The sequence below is a fragment of the Chiloscyllium plagiosum genome, unplaced genomic scaffold, assembly GCF_037043375.1.
Source record: "Chiloscyllium plagiosum isolate Xiang-an unplaced genomic scaffold, Cpla_swu_hap1 HiC_scaffold_50, whole genome shotgun sequence".
NCBI lineage: Eukaryota > Metazoa > Chordata > Chondrichthyes > Orectolobiformes > Hemiscylliidae > Chiloscyllium > Chiloscyllium plagiosum.
Window position 1 is genome coordinate 48,203,332 of NW_028270188.1, and position 23,891 is coordinate 48,227,222.

General features: G+C 46.0%; 1 protein-coding gene across 5 annotated transcripts in view; it reads right to left on the reverse strand.

The window, feature by feature from the left end:
- Positions 1–1,005: 1,005 nt before the first annotated feature.
- Positions 1,006–23,891, reverse strand: part of ash1l (ASH1 like histone lysine methyltransferase) — a 223,919-nt gene continuing 201,033 nt past the window's right edge. For 4 of the 5 annotated variants that reach the window (XM_087985157.1, XM_043684013.2, XM_043684014.2 and 1 more), the window contains 10 exons: positions 20,950–21,198; positions 17,793–17,879; positions 16,920–17,010; positions 15,952–16,090; positions 13,633–13,805; positions 12,665–12,831; positions 12,111–12,151; positions 8,626–8,667; positions 7,356–7,618; positions 1,006–5,174 (listed from right to left, as the gene is read on the reverse strand). In XM_087985157.1, coding sequence (XP_087841283.1) covers positions 5,083–5,174; positions 7,356–7,618; positions 8,626–8,667; positions 12,111–12,151; positions 12,665–12,831; positions 13,633–13,805; positions 15,952–16,090; positions 16,920–17,010; positions 17,793–17,879; positions 20,950–21,198 — 1,344 coding nt within the window. In that variant the 3' untranslated portion in view covers positions 1,006–5,082. The remainder of the gene's footprint in view (positions 5,175–7,355; positions 7,619–8,625; positions 8,668–12,110; positions 12,152–12,664; positions 12,832–13,632; positions 13,806–15,951; positions 16,091–16,919; positions 17,011–17,792; positions 17,880–20,949; positions 21,199–23,891) is intronic. The other variant, XM_043684016.2, reaches the window with a different exon arrangement.

Genomic DNA, 23,891 nt, shown 5'->3' on the forward strand with positions numbered 1-23,891 from the left:
CTTCCCCATCCATCTGAAGACAGTACTGCAGGCATGCAATCCCCATGCCTACACACAGATGGCTATTCTTTACCTTGGAGTCAAAGCCAGGAATAAAGCATAGGAGAACTCTGAACCGCTAAACCACACCTCCTGATAGCTTCTCAACAGATAGTGATCAGGAGTGGGAACCTTGCCTGAAGGAGGTGAATATATATGTTGTGGGTGGCATGGTGGCACAGTGGTTAGCACTGCTGCCTCACAGCGCCAGAGACCCAGGTTCAATTCCCACCTTGGGCAACTGTCTGTGTGGAGTTTGCACATTCTCCCCGTGTCTGCGTGGGTTTCCTCCGGGTGCTCCGGTCTCCTCCCACAGTCCAAAAGATGTGCAGGTTAGGTGAATTGGCCATGCTAAATTGCCCCTAGTGTTAGGTGTAGGGGAATGGGTCTGGGTGGGTTGCTTTTCGGAAGGTCGGTGTGGACTTGTTGGGCCGAAGGGCCTGTTTCCACACTGTAAGTAATCTAATCTAATCATATAGTAACTGGCATTTTGCTACATCAAACTTGGGGACAATACCTGTATTGTTCATGGTCCTCACAGTCAATCCAAACTTGGTAGAGAGAGACTTGCAAGATTTAGATCAGATTACCTACAGTGGCCCTTCAGCCCACCCAGTCCATACCGACCCTCCGAAGAGTAACCCACCCAGACCCATTTCCCCTCTGACTAATGCACCTAACACTACGGGCAATTCACGTGACTCGCACATCTTTGGATTGCAGGAGGAAACCGGAGCACCCGGAGGAAACCCACGCAGGCACGGGGAGAATGTACAAACTCCACACAGTCACCCAAGGCTGGAATCAAACCTGGGAGCGTGGTGCTCTGAGGTAGCAAAGCTAACCACTGTGCCACCCTGCCACCCCCAGAGGGTCACCAGAGATAGCCTGCCTGAGGAGCAGACAAGGGGAAGCATGTTGAGGTCCAACGCAAAGAAAGGTCACAAACGACAATTAAGAAAAAAAAACAGTTTCTCCATTTAATACTAGACTTTCTCAAGTTGAGATACACGCGTCTTTATGCAATTACATCCAACGTTAAAATTCGTAATACATAATTTACAAAGATTAAAGTCAAAACAATTATCTATTAGATATGCTTCTGTAAAAAGTAAATATATTAGCAGCATTTTTCCAGCAAACAATCACACTGCCTACACCCATGCAGACTATAGTTATATCTATTTGCAATAATGTAGTGCTTTTAAACAGCGATTCCGTGACTTTGTTTTTGTAATTTTTTTTAAAAAGTAACCCAAAAAAAACATTTAAAAAAAAACCTGTCATCACTTTCTATGCCAGTAAGGAGGGGAGGGTAGGGTAGGGGAAGGGAAGGAAAGAGGAAGAAAAAAATAAAATGGCATTACCTAACCACTGATTGTCTAAAACATGATTTAATCTTTCGGCAAAGAAAGAGAAAATGACAGACATAGTGTGCCTTCTACATATATAAATTTTTTTTGTATTTTTCTTAGTGTTTGACACTATTACCAAGAGTGAAATGTCTATAGGAGACAAATGAAAATATTACAGACCTGTCAAAACTCCTATCAATGATGAATCGAGTATCTCATACTCAATCGTCTGCTACTGTACAGTGTTGCTTTGCAGTAAGAAAATAGTCAAAACAATCTTTCTCTTTTTTCGATTTTTTTTTAATAAAATACGATCTCAAAGGGTTTTCTTCTTTTGAGACACAAAAGGGGAATGGGATGGAACATGTTCCACTGAGATTGACGCAATGCGTTTGTACATTAGGACAGAATTGGTCCATGTAAAGGAACATGTGATGACAGTATTGCTGACAACCACACAACTGATATGTACACATTGGCACATCATAATTTCTGTTTTTTACTTATTTAAAAGGATGTTGGGAGTGGGACTGCATAAGCTTACATACGGACAAAGCAAAGCTTTTTTTTTCCTTTTTCGTTTTTTTTTAGTTAAAATGGGCGGGAAGGTACTACACTGTACAGTTCAAACAGAACACAGACGTAGTGTCTTGATTATTACTTCTACGCGAATGTTTTCTACTTCACAACAAATACTTTTTCATTTTGAATACTGCTTTTCATTTCTGTAGTGGCTTTCCTTTTGTATTCTCCTGCCTACTTATGTTGGTTTTATTTTAAGAAAAGAGAAGATTTCACACTGGCTCCACTTGGCCATGACTTTGGTGTTACTGGTGTTGCACATGTAGCTGGTTAATACTGTACACAAGTGAAGACCCTCGGTAACTGTGGCTTCCCAATCCGTTCACACACCAAAACCTCAGTTCAAATGTATTTTGACATGGCCCCCAACACGAGTGGTTGACCTGGCAATCAACACTCAGTCCCTTTCCCCACATGGCCCTGATACCTCTGCTTGCAGAGCTTTCAAGGAGAGTAAGCGACCCACTGCTCTTCCTGTAAGAGACTTCCTCCCCACCACGCCCTCTGCTGTGTTCAGTAATTTTGGGGCAGAGGTTTGGTGTCTCTTTGGCGAGCTGCCACTCAGCAGGGCAGGTACTGGAAATAGATGACAACACTCAGCGGGGGCAGGGGAGTTTATAAATTTTGGAAGGGAGGAAATGTTGAATGAAGCAAAAGAGACAGGGATTCTGCCTTATGTTTCTGGCCAAGATGCTATAGGCAAGAGTTCAGGTACAGTCAGACTCAACCTAATGAATGTCATCAGGAAATAGAAGTCACAAGTCATGCATCATTTTAATAATGTGGTCAGATTTACTCGTTGCAAATCCATGTGATCCAATTCTAGGGGGTAACGGCTGTGAATTGCTAACTGCATGACAACAAAAAAATCAAACAGATGACGGAGTTGGGAGAGGGAGGGGAAAACCGGTATACTTTCTCCTAATGTACAGCGAGATCAGAGCCGGTCACAGAGCAGACAATAATTCTGGACTTGTACTGTGGCTCTCCCTGAAAATCAAAGGTGGGGGGGGGGGGGGGAAGAGAATGAATCAGACATGACATGACATGACACAATGGTTCATTTAGCTTTGGAACGCGCTGCCTGATCAGGTGGGAGATACAAATGCAAAGGGAAATAGATAAGTATTTCAAACGAGAGAAACAAATGAAATAAGAACAAGGGCAAGTGGAATAAACCAAAGTGATCTTCCTCCCCCTGAGAAAGAGCCTGAGCCGATTCAATGGGCAAGGTGACTTCCTGCCCTGCTGCACTGCACTATGGGTACACAGCATGCAAACCCCAGCTCACCCCAGGTTGGAAATAAGTAATAACAAAGTAAGGGGGACAGGAACTTGAGGAAACAGCAGCAGCTTGTATGGTTCAAGTTATGACAATGTTATTGTTTGGCCATGTGTTTTTGTTTGAAAGGAACCGTACGCCTAATTAGACGTGGGATCATCAGTCCCGGTTTCACATCAAAGTTTGGGACCCATTCACATCTGATGTTAAAGGTGGCAGGAACAGCTTCAAACAAACCACTCAATGCTTGGCTCATTAAAGATAGGTTTGGGACAGGAAATGGGCCAGCGAAAGAACTGCCTGGAGGCGGAGTCGCACATGGATTTACAAAAGGATTAGGGTTGATGGGCCAAATGAGTGGCTTGTTCAAAAGTCTTAACAGATTCTAGAGAAAGAATTAGCCCCGAATCACATATTCCAGGACCCCCAGACTCTTTGTAATAGTGGGGTCTTAGTTGGGAGAAAATTGCTCAGGAGAGATGTTAATCTCTCAGAGCTTAATGGGAATGAGAAACTTCATCCACAGATCACTTGTTTTGATAACAAAATTAACTCTTTGGTGCTCGGTTCTTTCATAACCTTCTCTTTTACCAAGAGTACAGGAAGCACAACTTAGGACAAGCTCTTCGACTTGTCCTCAAGCATAGTCGCCATTAAGCTAGGTGTAATTTGCGTGGTGCGCAATGTCGCCATCAGTCCCAGCAGGAGACCCTTGTGTGCAAACCTCCGGGGGGATGGGGTTACGGTTTTTGAGAAAGCACACCTTAATTTATTTGCTTTATGGAGCACACCAGACACACAGCTTAGGACAACAACAATGGTATCTCTGAATGTCCTCAATGAACTTAGAAAAAGTCAAAACCAAAGATCCCATTCCACCCAGAGCAAGACCCCTCCCTCTCCCTGACCCAACTACAAAGACACTTTAAGTGCTATTAATCAATCAATCAATCTTCCAATCCACTCGTGTCTCTTTTTAATTTCATTTTTTTCACCTATTTTTATGCCCTCTGCTTATTAATTGCTTTTTGTTTTGCTGAAGGTAAGGTGGACAGGACCTGATCCAAGCACGTACCATAGTAGGTTACTGGGCCAGCACACTGGTTGCCTTTAATTGCTCAGAGAGAGTGCAAACACTGGGCTTGGATTGTAAACGTCCCTATCCCACTACCTTGTTTCTCAGCTGTCTTCTCTTTCTCCATATACATATATACACACTCCGGACAAACTGTATGACAATCACACTGGTGAATTCACACATACAATCAAAGAACAGGAACAGAAATGGAGTTCAGTCCTTTTTTTTTTAAAAAAGAAAAGAGATCTCTTGATGCTTGTGTATTATTAACATTTCGATCAGACACCACCTCCACCCACTTCATGGATGGTGGTTTGGCAACACAATAGTGCCCCACCTCCCCCAAAATAAAGTTTCTCGGCTGCCTCAGGCCACGGGAGCATAGAGTTGACTGAGCCCCGCTCCCCCCCGATGTTAATGAGAGGAACACCATACACACGCGCGTGCATGTGCGCGCACACAGCAAGAGCACTCTGCAGATCAACAGCGGGAGTGCTGGCCGGCTCACTGCATCCAAGTGCTAACTCGTTTCAATTTGTCAGTTTCTTCTTCATCCTCCTGTCCTATTTAATAGTTTAATCAGAGAGCTCCGGGGGGTGTGGGGGGTGGGGGTTGAGGAGCAGAGGGGTTGTGTAGGGTGGTGGGGAGGGGCCCCATCCCTCAATTCTCTTGCTGTCAGGACGCAATAGGACAGGGCAGAAGCCATGATTTCCAATACAGGAAACGCTCCCTTCCATGGTTGTGCATCACTTCCTGAAGCTGCTCTCAGTTAACATTAGTGTGCGCCTACGTAGCCGTCTCCCCGATCCTTCTTCCAACAAGTAGGTTACGTCGATAGCTGGAAAGCAGACAAACCAAAAGACCAGTTTAGTTACTCAGTACCGTTTGCCTGTGAAAAGGCTAACAAACTACTTATTCAAGATAACAGGATTAACTGTCTACTTTAGAATAATTCAGGAATGCTGGTCTTCATGTCCAGCCATGAGTGGACAATTAAACAACATGAGGAGAAGGGGCCACAAAATATCCCCATTCTTAATGATAAGGGAGCTCAATGCATCAGTATCGGAACACAAGGCTGAAGGAGTTGCAACCACCTTCAAATAGCTGTGCCAAGTGGATAATCCATCTGTAATTCGTCCCGAGGTCCCCAGCATCCCAGAAGCCAGATTTCAGCTTATTCAATTCACTCCACATGACATTCACAGAGTCATAGAGATGGACAGGACGGAAACAGACCCTTCGGTTCAACTCATCCACGCTGACCAGATATCCCAACCTAACCTAGTCCCACCTGCCAGCACCCAGCCCATATCTCTCCAAACCCTTCCTATTCATAAAACCATCGAGATGTCTTTTAAATGCTGCAATTGTACCAGCCTCCACCACTTCCTCTGGCAGCTCATTCCATATACGTATCACCCTCTGCATGAAAAAGTTGCCCCTTAGGTCTCTTTTATATCTTTCCCCTCTCCCCCTAAACCCATGCCCTCTAGTTGACATTGAGTGATAGCTGTAGACACTGGATATTGCAAAGACTGAGTAGTGACAGCATGTCCAATAGGACTGACGACTTGTGCTGCAGAATGAGGTGTGGTCCTCGTCAAGATTTCAGGGAGAAGTGGTACCAGCATTTTGACTGAAATGTAGAAAAATGTCCAAGTTTGCCCTGTGTACAAAAAGTAGGAGAAATCCAATCCAGCCATTAAATGTCCATCAAAGCAGGGGAAGGTCTCAAAAAACAGTGCTATCAACGGACCTTGTCCAGCAATAACCTATACAACTAGTTCAGTTTGAGTTCTACCAGAGCCAGAGCCACTCAGTTACTATCCTCAAACCCGACCAAAGAGCTGAACTCCACAGGTGGGAGTGTCAAGGCAGCATTTGTGGCATTAGCAAAACTGGAATCATTCCTAACTGGGGCCAGAGAGTAGAAGAACTCTCCACTAGCTGGACACTCTGCAACAGTTCCTCAGGGTGTGCCCTAGGCCTAACCATCTTAAGCTACTTCATCAATGCTGGGGAAGTGGGGATGGTCACACAATGTTCAGCCCCATTCACAACTCCTCAGATACTGAAGCAATCCATGTCCAGGTCTTGCTACACTTGGACAAGATGGGCTTGGGCTGTCAGGTGACATGCAACAGTCGCACAACACAAATAGTAGGCAATGACCATCACCAATAAGACAGATTCCAAGTTCCCTGACATTCAATAGCATTATTGCTGCCAAATACCCACTATGAATGATTCTGAAGAAGGGTCACCAGACTTGAAACATGGACTCTGGTTCTCCAGCTCCACAATGCTGCCAGACCCACTGAGGTTTTCCAGCTATTTGTCTTGGATCCACTGGGGATTATCACGGACTAGAAAGTGAACCAGACCAGGCATGTATTTACAGGATTAAACATTGTGTTTATTTATCCACAAAAACAAAGTCCTGTGGATGCTGGAGATCTGAAATAAAGACAAAGTGCTGGAGAAACACAGCAAGTCTGGCAGCATCTGTGGTAGAGAAGCAGAGCTCATTCACAATCTCAGTTCAACTCTATTCTGCACCAATGTGCAGTCCAAAACAAACTCAGTGCCAAACCAAAGTCATATTGGACTTGGAACATTAATGCTATTTCTCTCTCCACAGATACAGCCCAACCTGCTGAGATTGACCAGCACTCGGTTTTTAAATTTATTCTAGGGATATGGGCATTGCTGGTGAGTCAATATTTATTGCTGATTGATCATGGCCTCACACCCTTCAGTGTGTGATGCCAGGAACCTGCAATACACTAACGCTTTTTAGCCAAGAGAATGCACTTTACCAATATGCCTATATCTGACAGCATGAGACATTTTAACCCAGCTGGGCTGGTGGGAGACATTTCCTCTTCAGTGCAGGGCATTATGATTGCATCACCCAAACTATAACACCCACCCATCCCTTTCTTATCTACACAGCTGTAAGCTGCATAATCACCCTGCTCCTGGTGAAACTGTTTAGCCAATAGCCAAGCCTCACCGTTTTTTCCTGGGATCTTGGCCAACAGGTTCAGGAGGATTTTGTTGAGGTTGTCTCTCTGCAATCTCTGCTTTTCCTCTGGGTTACAATCCACTTTCGGAGGGTTACTGCTGCTCTCGCTCTCCTGCTCCTCCAGGTGGGGCATCTCAGCAGCTGGTTGCTCTTGGGCGGTTGACATGTCCTCAATGATGGGGGGTGGAAGGTCTTCCTCCTGAACTACCTCCTTGCAGTGCACTTTTGTTCTCTCCGTTTTCCACGAGGATCTGTTGTTTGTGTCCCGCCCAGATAGGAACAGGGTGGAGAAAAAAAGGAAACACTTGAGATGTGGCTGCAGGTCTGTGACTTCAGGATTATGGTCACTGCTACTTCAGACATGGCACATGCAGAGTCTGCTCCTGAAACACTTTCAGATCCTGCACCTTATTTTAGTTAGTGCTCAGTGACTCGTTCAACACAAGAAAAATAATCTCACACGTGTGCAAAGTTTCCAAGTTTAGTGTTTTAATACTTGGATAGTACTAGTCTTTTCAGAATTTCTGGTTAAACAGAATTAAACTATTCCCAAACCATTTCAAAGTTTGATTGTTGAAGGAAATAATGCCAGTTATAAAACGGAATGATACAAGAACAGGAGGCGGCCATTCAGCCAAACATGCCTGGGCTAGCTGATTTGAAAGAGCTTTACAGTTAGTCCTTGTATCCTGTCCTGAAAACGCATTCCCTTTCAAGCATTTATTCAATACCCAAAGGCATAGGCAGCAGAATCACTTCTACTGTACACCAACTTTAATCAAGGTCCCTAGTGTGCAGCATCCAAATTGTTTTAAAAAAAATTCAACATCAACTCCCTGGAAATGCTCTTGTATTTCTGGAGATCTTGCTCTGTGACTCTGGAATGGTACACTGATTTTGAGAGACTGGAGGTGGGGAACCACAGACTGACAGTACATAGCTCTTGATGGGAACAACAGATGGGTTGTTCCAAGTTGCATCCCACCCCCCCCATTTATAATAGATAATTCCTTGGTCCAATTTCCAAGTATCAGAGGCCATTTGGCCTTCATTGTTGTATCCAGCATGTTTGTATGAACCTAGAAGAGGAATGTACTATAACCAATTCACTGCAAAAGACAATCACATAACTGTGGATAAGTTTGCAAGAACGCCAAGTTCCATTTTAAACAGACACACATGCACAGATATTATGACAATATTGTGAAATGAAATCAATCACTCATTCACTTATTTATTCACTAATGTCTTTACTCACATCTTTGTTAAGGCTGTTTGGTAGGTGGGAGTGCAGCAAAGTCTAAGATGAAGGGAAATAAAAGTCACCCAGAATCAGTGGAAACCGTGGTGTTTCTGACATCAGAGAGCGGTGTACTGCTCTCCAACAGCAACAGTAGGTGATGAGCGAACTGCGTTCCAAACTGAGCCGCTGTGGGATAGATTCTGGGACTTGCCCACTGCCTGCTGGTCAGACTCCTGCCTTCTGGCATCTCGCACCAATTCCTGGCACAGGATCCTGGTTCTGCACTGCTCCGTGACCATGCTCCAACTGTTCCGCCGACGGCTCAGTACAAGGTGCGGTCCTCCTGTGGCAGTGTCAGATCCCACCACCCACCCAAACCTGAGAAAACACAGCAAGCCCCACTGCTCCAGAGTCCACTAACTAACGGTTTGGCTGAGAACTGGTGGAACCTGCCCAATGAGTGCGTGTCAAGCTGAAAAGAAATCAGAACCAAAGCGTAGATTCAAGCTTACTGCCCTTCCCACTAAATGGGTAACGGGCTTTCTGCAAACTCTCAACAGTCACCCATCCCACACTGTACAGCCCTGATGGTTTCATTAGTGTTTGGATCGCGCATCGCTCATCCCTTAGTGCCGTCCCTGCACTCCTTGATTAGAATGCTGCACTGCGGAAAGCATTCCTGCCACTGCAGGAAACAAAAGCTACAAGTCTCCGACAGTCGGCCTTGGCAGCATGGTGATATGCTGACATCATTGCCAGGCAGCACTATGGAGAATTGTAGCTCTATCTCCTCCAGCTCGTGAGGAATTTTAAAAGAGAACTTAAGACTAAACAGTAACTTTTTAAGCAACCGTAAATCTTTGAATGGAACATACCCTGGATATAGAACATACATTCTCCCCAAGTCCCCTGTGAACTTTATGAAATGTTGTGAAGATATTTTAGTACCCATTTAGAATGTGCACCCTTCCTCATCAAGGTTTTGAGGAGAGGAAGCAAAGTGGGTATGATAGTCGAAGATTTACGGTGTAGAGAATTAACAGTATTCGGAATAAACAATTGGAGTGAGGTGTTTTAAAATGAATTAACAAGGGGAAGAAAACTTAGACAGCTAGCTCCAGTTCTAAAACTGAATAAATCCACTCCCCCCCCCCTCAGTGAACCCCTGCCCAATCACAATATCTACTTTTGAAACATGCATTAAGAAGTTACAGCTATTTTTTGAAAGAGGGTCACCCCTCCCTCAAGAACCTCCTTGTTCCAAGTCAACTCACCCACCAGGTCAGTCAAAGGACAGGGGTTGAACATCATTTTCCTGGTTCCCTGGAGCAGGAGTAGGGAGCCAAAAGGGACAAGTTCACCAAACACCACTCTTTTATCGTCTCTCCCTCAATCACGCATTATTCATCCCTTTGTGCAATCACTCAGTCCTTATCCCAGACCCCATCTCTATTTAAGACTGCTGGTCACCAGTCACCATCTGGTACTCCTTATATCTGAGCTTAGACAACTAGTGCAGGCTGTTTAACCAGGCACATCTTAGCAGAGGCTTAGGTGGGTCTTATTTAAACAATTCAAAGCTGTATACACTAGTCTGTAACAGATAGTAAAAAACTGAGGTCCCATTCCTCGTCCATGCATCAGCAAGACTGGAGCCCCTTAATTCCTCCTGGTTAAGTTGAGCTAATCAGCAGCCACCATTAACTATTAGTCCCAGTGACCATGCCAGCCCAACCTTTACTACTTCCGGTCTTTTCCTCCTCCATTCTGTGTCCCTTTCTAAATTATCCAGATAATAATCAACGACAATCCAACTGAAAGGTTAAAAAGAATTCTCCAAGACCAATCCTCTTGCTCCCTGTTTTACTAGAACATCAGACCTGTGATCCATCAGCCTCAGAGTAAACCAGAGCCCTGGGCAGTGAGACAGTGATTATCAACATTCAATCCATAGACCCAATGAGAGAGATGTGTCCCTTCCCATAACTGATACCTTCACAGGTACTCTTCACCTTCAATCAATTGCTTAACAACTAACCATGTGTCATCTCTTACTGCCCTGCTTGTTAGGGCATACAGTTTAGACACGGATGGCTTCAGTGCATATGGAACTAGGCGTGAGCATTTACAGGTGCTACAGCGGCAGGAGACACCTCAACTAAGTATTATCTGGCCCTTATCCAACAGTCTTCCTACATCGGAGTGAGATAGAGAAAGAGAAAAGACTGGGGTAATTCACAGTGGAAGCTTCTTACACACTCCCGAGATTGGTCCAGATGTGACAACAAACAGCCCCAGCCCCCACCCACCCAGTGTCTCATCTGTGGAACAGTGAGTTGGGACTGGGGCCGGTGACACTAAACTTGACTGCCTTCAGTTGGGTTGGAGTTTCATCAGTTCTCTGACAAGTCGAAAGTGGGAGGTCACGTAACAGAAGCAAGATTTCTGCTGTCTATGACGGAGGGAGTTGGGAAGGAGGCAGGAATTGAAAAGGAACCATTTATTTCTGAGTCACTCCCTTTGCAAGCTGACCACAGCAATCCAAAGACTGCTGGGGAGGGCTAGGAAAATAAGAAAACAAACTTCAACTCAATACGATTTGTCTGCCAAGCACGGTGCAGCGCACGCTTTCAACTTGCACTCGAGACCAAATGAAATCTATGAACCTTCTACTTACTGATCACAGAGAGAGATTGGTAATGAGATTTTAACATGTATTATTGACTCAATGCCCCTCACTGATCCCAAAGGCACCGAGTCTCATTGGGATTGAGATGCTGTCAGGTAGGTATATCCACTGGTCTCTCTCACTGTGTTAGCAATCAAGGCAGGCATCAGAATTCACTGCAAACCTGTTGTAATTCAAAGCCCACAACTTGCAGCAGGAGCCAGCAGTAGGAACTATCCGATCCCATCTTTATGGAGTCAGGATTTTGGAAGAGATTTGCTAACGGTGGCTCAGTGGTTAGCATTGCTGCCTCACAGCATCAGGGACCCGGGTTCGATCCCACCCTTGGGCGACTAGCTGTGTGGAGTTTGCACATTCTCCCAGTGCCTGCATGGGCTTCCTCCGGGTGCTCCAATTTCCTCCCACAATCCAAAGATGTGCAGGTTAGGTGAACTGGCCATGCTAAATTGTCCCATTGTGTTCAGGGATGTATAGGTTAGGTGCAAATATAGGATAATAGGGTAGGGAATGGGTTTGGGTGGGTTAGTCTTTAGAGGGTCAGAGTGGACTTGCTGGGCCGAAGGGCCTGTCCCCACACTGTAGGGGTTCTATGAATCCTATAACATAGCACAGGATTAAGGGTAACAGGGTCAGCAAGTCTCACCACACCGGCTCCAACTGACATGAGAGCAGGTGAGCTGCTGTAACCCACAGAGGCCGTGGGCGACTACAGGTTTCTGCGAGCAAGAACTGTAAAGTTAAGAGACAAACCTGCCGCAGGTAACAGAACTGAAAGTACAAACAGAGCAGTCGGACAGTAAATGTTACTCACCGGCCTCCATTCCTCTTGTAATTTTCTGGTACATAGTGAGGCTAATGGAAAGTAAACAGCAGAAGAAGAAGAAAACAAAAAGCAGATTTTGGTTTAAAAATTATGACTAGGCACAACAACACTCCTTTCCATCAGGCTTCATCCATCCCACCACCCAGCCTCTCAGGGCTCACTTTCCTCTGCCATGCATGTCATCACCCTGGCCTCTCTGCTGCCAGGGCCTTGAGCAATTGCCTGAAGTGAAGCTAGGGGCCCCGCACCTTAATTTCCCAACAGTGCTTCTTTCCGCAAATGGCAAAACGACTGGTCAGCTCTCCAATTTGGCAGAGGGTGCAGGAGGGGCTCATATGGAAAAAGGGGCAGACAGAGGGTATAACCTAACCGTGTAGCAGCAGCAGTGTACACAACAGGTTAACAAACCAACTACAAACTGAAGCATTCATTTCCTTCACTTGCTCTCCCTCACCAGGAGCTCACCCGACACCTACCCCTGAATCCCTTCTGATCCATCCCCCCCACCCCCGGCCAGCAACAATCCCACCATTAACACTTACAGAGAAATCTCTTTTGGGTGTCAGTTTCTTCGGAAAGTGATCGAATGCGTAGGATTTTGTGCAGACAGGATAGCGGTTCCGGTGGATCTTATAGAAGAGATGTGCAGATTTATCCAGGCGATAGTCACAGATGTAAACATCCTGGTCTTTCACACCCTTTGGCCTCCCTAAACCATCAAAAGGGAAAGGTGAGAGTGCATTAACAGTGCAGTTACAAGCTCCAGCACAAAACTTCACCACAGCTAACCCTCTAACAAAGCTTAGGGCAGGGCACGGCTGGCTTTCACACCTTCTCATGACAGGGTAAACTTCTACTCACATTCAGTGGTGACTTTCAGAAATTCCTTTAAAATGTGACAAGGTTAAAAAAAAAAGACGAACTAATAAATTGGGAGTTCAGGAGAAACTACTTCACCCAGGGTGTGCTGAGAATGTGGAACTCCTGACCACGCTGCTGTTAAGTTGAATTGCAGAGATGCACCGAAGGGGAATGCTGGACACACAGCAAACAGAAAGGAATAAAGGGATATGCTGGTGGAGTGACATGAAGAGGAATGGGAGGTGGTTTGTGTAGATGCTAAACAACAATGCAGACATGCACGATAAAGTCTACGTTCATAAATGTTGCCCAACTCTACGTAAAGGGGCAGAGTTGTGCAGAGTTAGGGGTATTATAAACAGCTTGGATTCCAACTTTTGATCATGATCCAGGGAGCTGTGGTGCTAACCTTTGGTGTGCACTCCAAGTGAATTTAAGCCTGGGTTCCATGCTCAGGTGTGGAGAACCCCTGGGTCAGGGAGGTAACAGAAGAAATCACGAAGGGCACTGACTGGGGGAGGTTCACACCATCTTGAACCATTCAGTGTTCAACAGCTAGCACAAAAGGTGACATCAACAGTGGTGGGAAACTAGCAGGACAGGGACAGGGACAGGGGTGAAAAGGCTTAGAGACTAAAATTTCACTCACCCTTACAGTAGGTGTAGAGGTCCAACACACAGCAGGTTCCAACCACTGCCTCCAGAGGGATAATCTCGTACAGAGGCACCCTGAATAACTCGTTATGGTAAAACCGTCTTGAAGGGGAGTGATGGGTCTCATGGGGTCGGAAATAATGATGACCAAAGGCAAATCGCTCCCCTCTGTCAGAACAATAGAGATTATCATGACATCAAGCAAAATGGAATTTCAAAATAACATATAGGCAGCAAAATACCGCGCCAGTAAAAGGTGATGGCAAACGCACGTTAGTTTCAGACTTCAACTGGGGAAATAAGCTTAGCTGTACAATTTGAGGACACGCTCTTCCAAACTTAGGCTGTGTATGGACAGAATATTTTCAAATGTGGTACCAGTGTACACAAGCCTATCACTGTATAATGCTGGGGAACAGAACTGGTGGTGCAAGTGAGGACTGCAGATGCTAGAGATTAGAATTGAGAGCGTGGTGTGGGAAAGCCACAGCAGGTCAGGCAGCATCCGAGGACCAGGAAAATCGACGTTTCAGGCAAATGCCCTTCATCAGGAGTAGAGCACAGGTGGAGACAGGTCGCCACTGTACAATACTGCGATACAGTACTGGTGGGGCCAGGTCTGTCCCTGTATAACACTGGGGTACAGTACTGGTGGGGACAGGTCTGTCACTGTGTAACACTGGGGTACAGTACTGGTGGGGACAGGTCTGTCCCTGTATAACACTGGGGTACAGTACTGGTGGGGACAGGTCTGTCCCTGTATAACACTGGGGTACAGTACTGGTGGGGACAGGTCTGTCACTGTGTAACACTGGGGTACAGTACTGGTGGGGACAGGTCTGTCACTGTGTAACACTGGGGTACAGTACTGGTGGGGACAGGTCTGTCACTGTGTAACACAGGGGTACATTACTGATGGGGGACAGGTCTGTCACTGTATAACACTGGGGTACGGTACTGGTGGGGACAGGTCTGTCCCTGTATAACACTGGGTACAGTATTGGTGGGGACAGGTCTGTCACTGTATAACACTGGGGTACAGTACTGGGTGGGGACAGGTCTGTCACTGTATCACACTGGGGTACAGTACTGGTGGGGACAGGTCTGTCACTGTGTAACACTGGGGTACAGTACTGGTGGGGACAGGTCTGTCACTGTGTAACACTGGGGTACAGTACTGGTGGGGACAGGTCTGTCACTGTATAACACTGGGGTACAGTACTGGTGGGGACAGGTCTGTCACTGTGTAACACTGGGGTACAGTACTGGTGGGGACAGGTCTGTCACTGTGTAACACTGGGGTACAGTACTGGTGGGGACAGGTCTGTCACTGTGTAACACTGGGGTTACAGTACTGGTGGGGACAGGTCTGTCACTGTGTAACACTGGGGTTACAGTACTGGTGGGGACAGGTCTGTCACTGTGTAACACTGGGGTTACAGTACTGGTGGGGACAGGTCTGTCCCTGTATAACGCTGGGGTACAGTACTGGTGGGGACAGGTCTGTCCCTGTATAACACTGGGGTACAGTACTGGTGGGGACAGGTCTGTCACTGTGTAACACTGGGGTACAGTACTGGTGGGGACAGGTCTGTCACTGTATAACACTGGGGTACAGTACTGGTGGGGACAGGTCTGTCCCTGTATAACACTGGGGAACAGTACTGGTGGGGGACAGGTCTGTCACTGTATAACACTGGGATACAGTACTGGTGGGGACAGGTCTGTCCCTGTATAACACTGGGGTACAGTACTCGTGGGGGACAGGTCTGTCACCGTGTAACACTGGGGTACAGTACTGGTGGGGACAGGTCTGTCACTGTATAACACTGGGGTACAGTACTGGTGGGGGACAGGTCTGTCACTGTGTAACACTGGGGTACAGTGCTGGTGGGGGACAGGTCTGTCACTGTGTAACACTGGGGTACAGTACTGGTGGGGACAGGTCTGTCCCTGTATAACACTGGGGAACAGTACTGGTGGGGGACAGGTCTGTCACTGTATAACACTGGGGTACAGTACTGGTGGGGGACAGGTCTGTCACTGTGTAACACTGGGGTACAGTGCTGGTGGGGGACAGGTCTGTCACTGTGTAACACTGGGGTACAGTGCTGGTGGGGGACAGGTCTGTCACTGTGTAACACTGGGGTACAGTGCTGGTGGGGGACAGGTCTGTCACTGTGTAACACTGGGGTACAGTGCTGGTGGGGGACAGGTCTGTCACTGTGTAACACTGGGGAAGTGCCCAGGTCACTGCGGTTCAGGAGCCATTTTACAAGTTTGCATTATGTAGTTGATCCTGCAGCTGCCTTACTTTTCGTTCTTCCAGAGCTTTTCAATACGGAAGATATCGAGCTTGTCACGATTGATGTGCGAGAGCAGTCTGTAGGACTGTCGGACAGGCTGGCCCTCAGGCCCTCGCCGATTGTCTCTCATCAGATAGACACAGTCACCTGCAGCAGAACATATACCGAGTTGATCAGAAGAGTGGAGCAAAGGTACAAAATTTAAAATTCCTTGATGATTTCCACGTCAACTTAGAAAGGTTTCCACATTTATGTTTTGACTGAGGTTAAAGATTAAAGTTGGTGCTCATGGGAAACAATTGTCACCAATACTTAAGCTGTGCAGAACAACCAATCTCTTTCCTTTGGTCACTTTGCTGATATGCCCAGTGTTATACTGAGATGTTTCAACGAGTTGAAAGCAAGCTGTTAAAAAAGTGTTGCTGGAACCGTATTTGTTGAGTGTAAATGTTTCACACACTGTCTGCACATCCAAACAGAATACTGGTCCAATGTGCTGACAGTGTCTTCTTCCCCCCCACCCCCCCCAAACTTCATGTGAAGTTAGAGTTTAGCCCCCTCTAACCGTACAATGACCAACATAAAGCACTGGCAAGCTTTCCATTTCTTCCCCTACTGATTTGATCATTGCACCAGGAGACAAGCCAGCCCAAGGAGAAAGAGGTGCAGCATCAAATGGTGGATTGTTAATGGGTAGCAGTGAAAAGAGAGCTGTATTAGAGTAGCTGAGCTGATAAGTAATGACTATCGTGCAGGATTTTACTTCCATGCAAACACCTGTTACGGCAGTCTTCTTAACCCCAAGTACCTGATATCCAGCCCAACATTAATACAACATTTCAATGGAATATATGCCAACTGGGGTTTGTGTTTTGTTACTTTTCTGAAGATACATGTGTGTGTGTATGTCAGGAATGCTATCAGCTTCTCACATGAAGGCACGTGAGTAAGGCCATTCTCCCCAGCATCCACCTACCGTGTCGGAGCAGCAGGTCATCCCGCAGAAGGCAGATGTAGTACACACAACCAGGCTGGGCATAATGTGGCTGTGGGATCATGGGGACTTCCTGTAGAGAAACAGCAATAGTGAGTCACAGAACAGACAGTGGCTACTTATGGACCAGCAGTGGCCACGGGGGAGAAAAAAGGAGCAAATGGGCATTGTTTAAGGATTTGAACAAAGTACAAAGAAAATTTACAGCCCAGGAACAGGCCCTTCGGCCCTCCAAGCCTGAGCCGATCCGAATGTACTGTCTAAACCTGTCGGTCAATTCCTAAGCATCTGTATCCCTCTACTCCCCACCGACTCATGCATCTGTCCAGATGCATCTTAAATGAATCTACCAATTGATTTGACTAATGTCACCATCAGCCTCTCAGGGGAGTGCTGACTCTTGCTGCCATAACCTGGAAGGCTGGGTTGCTTTTGTTTTGTGACATTTGTCTACTCAGGTTTGGGACTCCAGCTGCAATGGCCCCCCCCTGTCACTAAGATCAGTGGAGTGCAAGGTGGCAGCAACATCAGGATCCTCTGGTCTGGATGACTCTCCAGTGGCAATATGTCCAGCAACCGGGGCAGCCACTGATGAGCAGCAGCATTACTGACATTTGATACCACAGCTGAAACTTCCCAGAAAATGTTCACAACACAGGATTTGCAGGAATGTAACTGCGTACAATTAAGTGAAATGCCCAAAGCTGTTTAACCATCCATTAGGAAACAGTGCTGTTAATGCACTGAAAGGCACAGCACATAAGCCTAAACAAAGAGGCCCGGGCTGACTGCTGTGGCCAATGTTGTTAACCAGAATGCACAACACCTTTTGTTATTCACAAGGGATTGACTTACCCTCTCCACAGGTCGAGGATCACACTGCTCACACAGGTAGTGCTCAACATCTGCAGTTACACGCATGCAGTCACAGTGCTGCCACACCTAGTGGGCGGGGTGGGGGGTGAAGAGAGGAGAGGAGGTTAGAATAAACAAGTACAAAATACAGCACAACGCACAGGAACCTATAGACCACCCAGTTTTTTTTTTAAGATTCTCTACAGCATGGAAACAGGTCTCTTTGGCCCAGCAAGTCCACACCGACCCTCTGAAGAGCAACCCACCCAGACCCATTCCCCTAAGTTTACCCCTGACAAAGGCACCTAACATTATGGGCTATTTAGCATGGCCAATTTGCCTAACCTGCACATCTTTGGACTATGGGAGGAAACCCACACCGACACGGGGAGCAGGTGTAAACTCCACACAGACAGTTGCCCGAGGCTGGAATTGAACCCGGGTCCCTGGTGCTGTGAGGCAGCAGCGCTAACCACTGAGCCCACTGTGCTGCACATCCCCCCCCCCCCCCCCACCCATGCGCAATTCAACATCACTACATTTATTTAACAAGGACAAGATGCAAGTAGCTGTCTATCATTCCAGTCACCAGAAACAGACTCATTCCTCTTACCTCAAAGACCTTCTTACAGCTTAAGCGTATCAGCTTCTATATTAAAAGGTTAGTCCAATTTGATGCCTCATTCTTAATTTTGATCTCCTCGTATTTGGACAATTCGCTTCAAATTAATTTTCTCAAATTTGAAAGACTCAAAAATCTCCAAATGGAAGCAAGTTCAACTTTTTTTAAACTTGCTGTACAAGTCTAATTCCTGAAGCAAGAACCAATTTTGCTGTTTATTACTGTATCTCCTAGGAATAGCAGGAGGCAATTCAACTTAGACAAGTTTATTCCACCTCAAGGGCAATTCAATTCTATTCTCTGGTTAGGTGATCAGAACTGACAGACGAGCCAGACGAAAGAGACTGCTTCTGTGCTGTACAACTCTAACTCTCTGACAGCTCCTTTTACAGCAACTCTACCTTTAACTTGCACCCTACTTTTATAACTTAATACCATATACCAAGCAGTGGAATGGAAGTGCTTTTACAGGTTTATCCACTGTGGCCTAGCGATCCACCTTCAGCATCCGTGCACTCTAGCTTTGTTCATCATGAAAGTTTCTGAAATGTGCCCAAATTTCCCACAAGTATATCTGGTGCAGAGACTATTTACACCGACAGAATGGAGCTGGTGAAAAATGGACTAGACTGCCACTGTCAATATCCAGACACCATACCTTTACCCACTAGGAACACTGCCAAGGCATTTGGAAAATTTGCCTGAATTTTACCAGATACGAAAGCTTCATCCATGTAACTGGAGGTGAAAATCCAGGTCTGTAACTATTCTTAGCTGACTGGCAAATTGCCCGATTCTGCATGTTGCTTCCATTCACCATTTACACACTGAACTGCAGCTGCTGACTCGATTGCCTGAAGACTAAGTGCAAATGAATGGGCTTTTATTCCTCTCCCGTTGGTCTGAGTTGTCATAACAAGGCTTGAGTGATTTAACTGTACCTTCTGACAAGAGTTTTGAGTGGTATTCACAACTGTGGATGTTGCGAACTTTGTTTAAATCTCAGTTTGCAGACTACACATCTCTCTACACACTTTGCAATAACAGGCATCAGTCTTTTTGTGAAAAGAATGGTCTGCTGGGTGTTAACCAGCACAAGAACTCATCAACACACACAAGTGGCTCTGGTCTAGTTATAGAGTCATAGAGATGTACATCATGCAAACAGACCCTTCAGTCCAACCCAGTCATGCCGACCAGATTTCCTACATTAATCTACTCCCATTTGCCTGCACTTGGCCCATATCCTGCTCACCTCTTCCTTATTCACATACAATATTTAAAAGGCATCTTGGATGGGTAACTGTACCAGCCTCCACCACCACCACCACTGGCAGCTCATTCCATACACGCACCATCCTCTGTGGAAAAAGTCACCCTTAGGTCCCTTTTAAATCTTTCCCCTCTCACCCTAAAACCTATGCCCTCTAGTTCTGGACTCTCCCACCCCAGGAAAAAAACTTGGTCTGTTTACCCTATCCATGTCCCTATGATTTTATAAACCTCTATAAGGTGACCCCTCAGTATCTGACACTCCAGGGAAAACAGCACAGTTTTACTGCTCTAAAGAAACACTGCTCCAGGCTAACTTGCTACTTCACAATAACTACAATTTCTGCTTGTTTAACTCTCAATCCCAAACCGCCATCTCCGTAGAGGCGCACACCACTCAAGACATAATTTCATAGCCGAATGAGGGACCTCCAAAGCTGTGCATGACCCCCAGAGAATTAAAATCAGCAGAAAATATGCTGTTGACCCACAGTGAACAGGCAAGAGCTCCTTGTTTGGTCCAGATTACATTATTCAGCAGAGCAGTGGCTTGCAAGGGTTTAGGGTTTACTCAGCCATAGTCATTCGGCACAGAACAGACCTTTCAGCCCATTGAGTCTGCACCAACCTACCTACATTAATCCCACTTTTCCATAACCTTGAATATTAGGATATCTCAAGTGGTCATCCATGCACTTTTCCACATTCTTCCCTGCATCTTGGCGAACAATCACCCGTCAGTCAACATCACCAAACTAAGAGCTTTGTCCATTAGGACTGTGCCTGAAGTCTCTGCCCAAATCTCCATCAAGTGTTCCTGATGGACCAGGCACCAGAGACCTCCTGGCTCTGGAGCAGAACGGAAATCAAAATTCACTGGATGTGCTGTGCTTTGCTTTGGGACAGCCCCAAGATGTGACATTAAATAAATGCATTAAAAAAATTCTTACGACTTCTGCCAGGTCACCTGAAACTCTGCCCTGTACAACAAAGTCACACGACATCATGTTATAGTCCAACAGGTTTATTTGAAATCACCAGCTTTAAGAGCACTGTCCCTTCACCACCCCTTTCGTCAGTGGCACTCGGAAAGCTTCTGGTGTAAAACAAACCTATTGGACTATAACTTGGTGTCGTGTGACTTCTGACTTTGTCCACCCCAGTCCAACATCGGCACCTCCAGAACAGACAGACAGAAATCCGAATGTAAACATGTGGAACTTGAATTCCCCAGGATGCTGCCCAATTCTGAAAGTTACTTACCATGCACTTCTCACACTGAATCATCAGTCCCTCGTCCTTGTACAGCCCACAGATGCAACGAATCACATCGTCATCTTTCTCATTGCCATTTTCCTTCTCACCAATAGACGTCTCACTGCTGTCTGCCTCGCTGGCTGTCTCCCCAATGATCTCATCGATCTGGGCAGAGGCTTCGTGCCGAGCATTGTAGTAGACTTTCCTCAAGCGGCAAACATCTCTGCCAATGGAAGACTTCCTGCCGTAGTATTTCTGAAGCGCATAATGTTAAATGAGTACAGAAGCAATACAAAGTGGAATAGCCGTCATTTTCATTTACGGTCAACATTAACTAGGGATCTTGTCAATGTTTGAGCTCAGCCCTGCACTCCCCCAGTGAGGTACTAAGTCCCAAACTCAATTCCCATTCTCCATGCAGTTGGCTAATCTGAGCCAGGGCAATGATTTGTAAACTCTGCGCCTTTACTAGAACATAGAACAATACAGCACAGAACAGGCCCTTCAGCCCACGATGTTGTGTCGAACATTTGTCCTAGCTTAGGTATCCATCCATGTACCTATCCAATTGCCACTTAAAGTTCGCCAATGATTCCGACTCTACCACTCCCACAGGCAGCGCATTCCATGCCCCCACCACTCTCTGGGTAAAGAACCCACCCCTGACATCTCCCCTATACCTTCCACCCTTCACCTTAAATTTATGTCCCCTTGTAACACTCTGTCTACTCCATCTATTCCCCTGATCATCTTATACACCTCTATCAAGTCACCCCTCATCCTTCTCCGTTCCAATGAGAAAAGGCCTAGCACGCTCAACCTATCCTCGTACGACCTATTCTCCATTCCAGGCAACATCCTGGTAAATCTTCTCCGCACCCTCTGCAAAGCTTCCACATCTTTCCTAAAGTCAGGCGACCAGAACTGCACACAGTACTCCAAATGTGGCCTTACCAAAGTCCTGTACAGCTGTAACATCACCTCACGACTCTTGAATTCAATCCCTCTGCTAATGAACATACACCATAGGCCTTCTTACAAGCTCTGTCCACCTGAGTGGCAACTTTCAAAGATCTATGAACATAGACCCCAAGATCCCTCTGCTCCTCCACCTTAGTAAGAACCCTACTGTTAACCCTGTATTCCGCATTCTTATTTGTCCTTCCAAAATGGACAACCTCACACTTGGCAGGGTTGAACTCCATCTGCCACTCCTCAGCCCAGCTCTGCATCATATCTAAGTCCCTTTGCAGCCGACAACAGCCCTCCTCACTATCCACAACTCCACCAATCTTCGTATCATCTGCAAATTTACTGACCCACCCTTCGACTCCCTCTTCCAAGTCATTAATAAAAATTACAAACAGCAGACGACCAGAACTAATCCCTGCGGAACTCCACTTGTAACTGTGCTCCAGGCTGAATATTTACCATCTACCACCACTCTCTGACTTCGACTGGTTAGCCAGTTTTCTATCCAACTGGCCAAATTTTCCTCTATCCCATGCCTCCTGACTTTCCACATAAGCCTACCATGGGGAACCTTATCAAATGCCTTACTAAAATCCATGTATACTACATCCACTGCTCCACCCTCATCCACATGCTTGGTCACCTCCTCAAAGAATTCAATAATGATTCCTGAAGAAAGGCTTATGCCCGAAACGTCGATTCTCCTGTTCCCTGGATGCTGCCTGACCTGCTGCGCTTTTCCAGCAACACATTTTCAGCTCTGATCTCCAGCATCTGCAGACCTCACTTTCTCCTCAAAGAATTCAATAAGACTTGTAAGGCAAGATCTACCCTTCATAAATCCATGTTGGCTGTCCCTAATCAAGCAAGGACTTGGGGGAGAAATACAAAACAATTAGGATTCTTGCCCCTGATGCTAATGTTGTTGGACAGTGGATGCAGGATACTCAGGCTCAACTTCAACATTTTTAAATAATTGAACAGCCTCCCAGCTTATGAAGAAAGGGTCTTTTTAGACTGTTCTGATGAATCAGCACTTCCACAAGATTGAGAGAAGAAAACTGCAGACAGGAGCAACACTGGGACAGGGAGAACTCAGTCTTTACCACTTTGCAAGATCCCAAGAATGTTTTCCTATTCTTGTCAGCACTCCGTGTTATCATAAGACCACAGGATTTAGAACCAAAGTTAGACCATTTGTCCCAATGATTCTCTTCTGCTACTCAATCATTACACTCAAACCCAGGAGCGCTTCTCATTACAATTTAACATTCCCCCAGCAGGGCAGGATGAAGAGCTGTCAGAAGATGGAAGCTAAAACACACTGGATGGGGCTGAGTAAATACATCTCCCCATGCAATACCTGAACTGATAAAATAATGCAAAAAAGGTGACTTCCAAAAGAAAGCAATCCATTCCCAGCACCAACATTCTTCAAAGCACAAACATTTAACAAAATTACTAAATATAAAGCTGGAGAGGGTTCAGAAAAGATTTCCCAGGATATTGCCAGGAATGGAGCATCTGAGTTACAAAAATAGGCTGGGACTTTTTTCACTGGAGTGTAGGAGGTTGAGGGATGACCTTATCGAGGTTTATAAAATTATGAAGGGCATAGATAAGGTGAATGACAAGGATGCTTTCCAGGGTGGAGTAGTTCAAAACTAGGGGGGCATATCTTTTAAGATGAGAGGAGGGGGATTGAGAAAAGGACATGGGGGCAACTATTTTTTCTTACACAGAGTGGAACAGACCACCAAAGAAAACGATAGTTGCAGGCACAGTTACAACTTTTAAAAGACATTTGGATAAGTATATGAAGAGGAAAGGTGTGGAGGGATATGGCCCATTTGCAGACAAGTGGGACTAGGTTATTTTGGGGACATGGTCAGCGTAGACTAGTTGGACCAAAGGGTCTGTTGTCATGCTGTATGACTCTGAAACAGATACTAAAAAAAATCACAAAACCCACACAG